Source organism: Morone saxatilis, unplaced genomic scaffold (genome assembly GCF_004916995.1).
Source record: "Morone saxatilis isolate NCDOM2014 unplaced genomic scaffold, NCSU_SB_2.0 Contig11, whole genome shotgun sequence".
Taxonomy (NCBI): domain Eukaryota; kingdom Metazoa; phylum Chordata; class Actinopteri; family Moronidae; genus Morone; species Morone saxatilis.
Genome location: NW_023339663.1, coordinates 8578822 through 8585979, shown reverse-complemented (window position 1 = coordinate 8585979; position 7158 = coordinate 8578822). Strand labels below are relative to the sequence as shown.

The window sequence follows — 7158 nt, the reverse complement described above, 5'->3', positions numbered from 1 at the left end:
AAAGGAGCAGTTCAACATTTTGGAAAATACATTTTGCTTTCTTACTGGGAGTTAAATGAGAAGATTGATACCACTCTTGTGTTTGTATGCTAATGTGAAGATACCAAAAACAGCTGGTTAGCTTAGCTTAGCACAAACTGGAAACAGGGAGGAACAGCTAGGCTCTGTCCAAAGGTAACAAAATCCACCTACGAGCACCTCTAAAGCTTTCTTATTAACATGTTATATCTCCCGTGTTTAATCTGTACAAATACTGAAGTGTAACTGACAATTCTGACATTTCTTGAACCAGTTGACAGGTAAACAGCAGAGACTTCATAGAGTTACTGCTCACTGGCAAGAACCATTATAATACGGCAAATTGTAATTTTTACATGTTGATTGTTACCTTTGGACGGTGCTTCCCTATATAAGCTGTACATTTTACCTCTGATGACTTCTCCTCCTGTGTGGGACTGGCTCTGTAGGAACGACAGCAGCACAGAGGGCTGGTACGTACAGTCCACGCAGGCCTGAACAGCCTGCTGAAGCACTGTGTTGACTGGAGCAGGACCGAAGTGGTCCGGGAGCTGCTGCACTAGTTTTCGGTCAAGGTGCGGGCCATAGTCACCGTGCTTGTTCACATAGACACACACTGGAATGACGCAAAGAGAGGGTATGCATAGAAAAAAAATGAATGAGTCGCTGAAACCAACCATACATGAGTGCACATACAGGCGTCAGTTGTATCCTGTTACCTGTGCAAACCACATTGGAGCTGTTGCTATGGTTGTTGTCTGTTGAGACGTGGCTGGAGCTAAGTTTGGTCTCTGGAGGTGGCGCTGTAACAGATGGTGCCCCAAGGGACTGCACCACCCGAGGCTTCTTCTGGAGAAAAAAAAAACAAACAAATCCTCTCTCATTAACTCTCTGTAACCTGCAAAGGAAGTTAGTTAAGGATTTATTAAAGGTGTGTTTTAACTCTTTCACTGTTACATGTGAACTGCACTGCAGCACAAACAGCAGCTTCTGAAAGCAAAGCTGTTCTCCTCATTTATCGTCATGAATAAACATCCACAAAAACTACTCCCACACTCAAACGGTCCACCTCTGACCTCGTCTCCTCTTTATCAAAATCATTTCTGCCATAATACAGAAAACAGAAAACGGCAGGGTCACTGGACTGCAGCATAACAGATTACAATTCTTGTGACATCTCACCTTGCTCTTAGGCTTGGGTCCTCTCTTCTTGTGTGGTCTGGGGGCCAGTTGAGATTCAGGGCCAGTTCTGGCAGGGCTCTGTGATGCTCCATTTACTGCTGCTGCGGCTGCAGCCTCAGCCGCTGCCTTCAACAAAGCAATAGTCTGGGATTTGGGACGACGACCTCGGACACCCTTGCGCACGGGGAGGGGTGGCAAGGGGTTGGGCAGTCGGTATGAGGTCTGCATGGAGGAGGAGGAGTTGGAAGAGGAACGACGTGTGGTGAGGGAGGTTGAGGTGGAGGAAACAGGAGCAAGGAGAGCACTGGGGAGGGTAACTAGAGAAAATGGGATAGGGGAAAGAAAAAAAAAGATTATTTGGACATTAAAAATGGGAAACGTATTTTAAAATAACCAAATTCAAAATCCTCAGCACATTGTCATCTTGAAAGCACACACATACATAAAACAATCAGATTTACTTTCTGTCCACACACAGAGGCTTCAAACAAAGACATTTGCAGAGAATCAACTTTGCTGTAGGTCCTTGAGACAAGGCATGTTTTGCATTATTAGAAATGTGATTACCCTAAAGACAGTAATCATGGTGTTTGCCTACTCTCTCTGAAAATGTTTGGAAGAAAAACAAAAGACAGGCGGGAAAATTAATAACTGAGAGGTCCTGCAGAGGAGATTTGTTTTGATTTTTCCTCCAAGATTGGCAGGTCCTTTCTATTTAGCCCCTCCCTATGCTTAAATCAGAGTCAAAAGTCATGATCCTCCAGAGACCTGCCTGCTAGGCAATTTCTCATACCCCCTGCTTCCATCAACACAACTAAAATAGTGATTATGGTGATTTTAAATATAAAAATCTAACAATATATCAGCTAATCTGTTATATGGATTATTTGAATTTGGTTCAGAGTTGTAACCAAGATGTGTACTGATTGGGGAAAACAATAATAAAGTAAGTATAACTGTAAATGTGAATGAATAAAGGAAGCTCAAGACAAGCAAACACAATAAAAATGCAGCCTATAAAACTGAAAAACTTTGATAAACTATTGAGCTATAATAAACATTGAATTAAGTAATGTGTGGTGTGAATAAGCCTGTATTATCAATTAATTTTTATTGGCTAAAATAGCCTGTTACCAAATCATCTTTATGTATTAATTGTTTACCTAGTTACTGAAACTACAGAAAAGCTTTTTCCAACCACTATTTATGTCAACGGATGGAACTTCAAAAACACAACTTCCTGTCAGCAGACATATACCTACCTATGACCTACACACATATACTGATATACTGAGTGTATACTGACATAAATAGTGTGAAATTGTTTTTAATTAGTTGTTTCAATATTAGAAATATCTGAGCATTTTTAAATACAGTAGGTGCTGTGGTGACTTTATTTTTGTCTGTGTTTAGATGTGTGAGTTTTAGAGTTCAGTCAATGAGGGACTTTATGTTGACTGTCAGTGGCAACATATAGTACATTTTGCATGAATTTCAATTTTAAAACTTCCCATGGTAGTTTATGTGTAATAAGCTACAATTAGCCAATAATATCAGCCTGGTTGCTGGTCAGACTATAGAGTATACAGGTGTTAAAATGCAGGTGGATAACAGGTTTTAGGACCCTGATCATGGAATCATACGTCTCCAGGTTCAAGTCTAGCTGAGACCGTTGTTGCGTGCCATCCCTCCTCTTGCTCCCCTTATGTTCTACTAGCGACCACTAAATCAAATAAATCAAAGAAAAACTGCCTCAAAAACGCTTAAAGAAAATCTAGCAACCTGTCTGGAAGCACTATATCGATCACAGACAGACTCCAACTTAAATGTTTTGCTCAGGAAATAAATATTATTCCAAAATTCCAATCATCTTAGGTGTTAAAATAGAAAGAAAGTGACAATGAAGTGAGGAAAAAGGCAATAACCATTGTTAGGAAGAAGAAAAAAAACAGCGGCACCACCACCCACTTCTGTCTTCATTAACCATGAATGTGACTGTGACTGTCACTCTGTGATATAATCACATAATCATCATAGTGGATGTGTGAAAGAAGGAGAGCAAAAAGAAGAGAGAACAAAAGAAAGACAGGGAGGAAAAGAGAAAGATAGTCATCTCCTATTTCAATACAAATGTATTGCTTGGTGAGAGCAGGGGTCTGAGACTGCATACAGAAGCTCTCAAGGGGCCACGGCTTTCATTAGAGCCTCCTTGACTGAGGCAATATGGAGAGACTATGGAAGGTTTACAGTATTCTCTGAGGGGCCAGCCGGGGCACCCTGAAAGCTGCTTAGTTGGGAAATGAGTGAAAGTGGGCGTAGAATAGAGCAGTGTTTTGTTTCAGAGGGTGAGGGCTCACTCGCTCACCAGGAGCGGTCACACAAAGCGCGCTCTCAGAGGAACAGCGATACCAACCTGCTCGCACAGTGGCACGCTTATTCACACTGAGCTAGAAGCCATAAGCCCTACAAAGGCAGATCAAAATTTGTTTGCAGGGTACCAATCGGTATCAGAAGGTTTTAATTCACCATAAGAAATCTGAGTTGGGGGCCTTCTGTGATCTTTCCCTGAAAATCTAATCCATTCGCGTTCTGTGACAGCCACCGAAGCAAAATGTACCATTTCCACGCTGGAGATTAATGTCATTTTCCACTGTATATTAACTTATCATCACATTTACATAAAACAGACTGATCACCTCTGCATTTTTAACCACAACTTCCAAAGAAAATCCATTCAAGCTCTTTATGGCTGCATTTCATTGAATGGATTTATAATATCTTGTGTATCATTTATACACTATTTCCCCAAAATACAGCCATACATATTTGTTAGCCATGGAAACTTTCTTTCCTTTAAATTTAAATTAAATGAACATTGTTTAGCTGCAAAGACTTAATGACCGAGCCACATTTTGGAGGCTGCATGTAAAAGGGTTAAAGAATCAAACACATTTAAAAGATTAATACTGCAGCATTATAACTATTTGCTACATTAAAATATTATAATGGTGATCCTGAGCAAAGAATGATATCTCACTCACTTTGCCTGCGTTCCTGTGTGTCTGTTATTTGTTTACAAAACCGGTCTGGCTGCTTATGTCCCCCAGTGTACAACTGAGGAGAGTGACTTTAACTGCTGTTTATCTTATCTACATCAATGAATTATGGATTCATTTTGACCAAACCAGATTTGGTAACTGGAACAATGGAAAGTCTAACCAAGACATCCATCTAAGAGTTTTATTTTGTTTCTGTCCCCTTTAAAGTAAGTTATGATGTTATGATTATAAAATTACCATTTTTGTCTATAGAGTCTGGTGGCAAGCAATAGTAATATTACAGCTGTTTCTGGTTAAACAAAAGGTCTATGTCAGTAGAGATCCTTTTCATAATGCTGTCAGACACTTAGAATAACAAACCCAGCATGTCAGTGGCAAAAACAAGCACTTATAGTGGACGTTCTTTGACGGATTATCTAATGTTTGCCCATTCTGCGGTTATTTTCTTTTCTAACTCTGTGAATTATGGGTTTGTTTCAACCAAACCAGAGTTGCTAATTATTGGAAAGATTGTTTTACAGTTATATGCTAGGTAAAACTACTGGCGTAGCACCTATTGTTTTGGTTTGAAATGCTAGTGCGACAACTAATGGCAAGTGAATTTTGAAAAACATAACCTTTAAATTACTTTCTCAGTAGTGTCAGCTCTATAAGGTATATAGTTTTAGATGTTTGTATTTCTCTTCCTGTTCTTAGCAGCCATTGGTGTCCATTTATTTCTGTACTGTATGATCATCATTAGTAACCAAAGGCTGCCTGGTAGAAAGGTTGCACTCATACTTCTAAAACACAGCAGCTTTGTCAACACACATGGTTTGATGTGATTATATTAAGGTTATGCATAATTTAAAGATAAACAAGTGGATAATATTGAACAAATCTAAATCGGCATCAAATGCAAGCAAAAAAATTCACCATCACAAAAAATCTGAGCATGGTGTCCCAAGCATGCATGGTGCAACCAAACAGAGACATATGGTACTGATCATGACTATATAATTCCAACTCGACCCGCTGACCCGTGTAAGCCACAGCCTAAGGAAACGTGTGCATGTGCAAGTATATGTAAGTGTGTGTGTGTGAGTGTACGTGTATGCATGAGAAAAGGGTCGCTGAGAAGTGTGTCTGCTGTCTGGGGGGTGGGGGGAGGGGCTCCACAGAGTTCCCTCTCATCTAATTACCCCCCCTCCCCACCACCAAGCACTCTCACAGCAAACAGCACATTCAGTATGCGCTCACACACACACACAGGTTGTGCTTTGAAGTGAATGTGAAGCAGAATGAAACTCATGAACTGCAGATTCAGGTGTGTGTGATTGTGTGAGAGATAGCAGAAAGGGGAAGTAACTCAAATAGCTTCAGGGGCCAGAGTATAAACACAACAATTCTTCAGCATGGTACACCAGCTTAAAAAAAAAAGAGAATTACTATTGTTCTATGGTGGATGTTCACCTTTCATAGGTTGTCACATAACTCAGCGTAATAAAAAAATAGTGTACTGAAAACATTTGATATCCACTTATCATTGCCTGAACCTTTTGTAAACTAATTCCTGATGCCTTACACACAAAAAGACACATAATCAAAACCACATGGAGCTCCAAACTTAATTACAATACTGTTAAAACTGAAGACTTTCTGACCAGCACTTGCCTCTAGTCTCTCTTACAGTGAATTTGAATAAAACCAAGCCATTCCAAAAGTATTCATGCTAAACAAAGAAAACTGCAGTGTGAAACTGCAGCTTTAATCGTTTACAACAGAGCAGGAGGCTGCTATACTTGTGAGACAACATGCAACTTTCATGTCAACGGCAAATTTTGTTTCCTCTTCCCTTTTTTATGTTTTACCAAGATCAGAACCTGTGAGTTTCTTAATAACCTGAGCAAGGACACAATTATCTAATTTAAACTAGCAATAACTTTCAAGACACTACTACTACTTCCTGAACTGAACAGATCATTGACTGAAAAGATTTGAAGGTTTCCAGTATTTATTAATGTTGATCCGTTACATTTAAGGAGAAGTTTCAGAATAAATAAACCCCTCATAACATATAAAAGGAACATAGATAGTTCCACAGAATGTGGAACTGCACTTTTCAATACACTGAATCTGGTAGATCTAACTATAAAACCTCCTTTAAAACACAATCCTATAACCAATAAAATGCTGGTTATATAAACTGTGAGCCTTACAAAGAGGTTTTTGCTTTCATTTATGGAAAAAAGCAAAAGGAAATGACTTTGTAAACATGTCAAACTCACCAGGAAATCCCCACCAAAAAAATGCAGAACTGCACTTCTACAGCTTTCGTAGAAGTAGCAGTAGTAGTAATGGTAGCAGTGGAGGCAGAGGTAGTGATAGTAGTTGTAATGTCACTCAGTACAGTTGCTTCCTGGTTCTCTCTTTCAGCTGGTGTTGATTTGTTTCCCTCTGTCTATTGTTTGTCCTCTTTCTAACTTTCTCTAAAATACTCTCCGCATCTGCACTTCATTGTCTACTTTCTGCCTCTCGATCAGCTGCTTTCTCAGTTGTCTCCGTGTCCCGTCTCTTTTCTCCCCGGCAGTAGTCCACAACAAAGCCCACGCTGCTGCTGCTGCTGCTTCTGCTGCTGGTTAAAGCCACTGTGAAGCTTCCCTCCCAATGAATGAGCAGCGTGAGGAGGAGGAGGGGTGGAAGGGGGGTTAGATTTGCATAGGGGCTGGGGAGGGGTAGTGTGAGGGAAGGAAGAGTGGGTGGGTTGGTGTGCTCGGGTGGGAGGGGGGCTTGAGCCCTTTATTCATGTTATCTGTAGGCCATATCGACAGTCTACATCAGTCACCTGCTTCTCAGCGAGCCTCTGGGGGAGGGGGAGAGGGGTTAACGGTGGGGCTTCAAGAGTGGATGGGGGATGGGG

The 7158-nt window shown here is 40.5% G+C and overlaps 1 protein-coding gene across 2 annotated transcripts in view; it reads right to left on the bottom strand.

Moving 5' to 3' along the window:
• The window catches only part of scml2 (Scm polycomb group protein like 2), a 26140-nt gene that overhangs the window by 5417 nt on the left and 13565 nt on the right, over positions 1-7158 (bottom strand). For both annotated transcript variants that reach the window (XM_035652163.1, XM_035652164.1), the window contains exons 8-10: positions 1201-1517; positions 738-867; positions 428-634 (exon numbers count right to left, since the gene is read on the bottom strand). In XM_035652163.1, coding sequence (XP_035508056.1) covers positions 428-634; positions 738-867; positions 1201-1517 — 654 coding nt within the window. The remainder of the gene's footprint in view (positions 1-427; positions 635-737; positions 868-1200; positions 1518-7158) is intronic.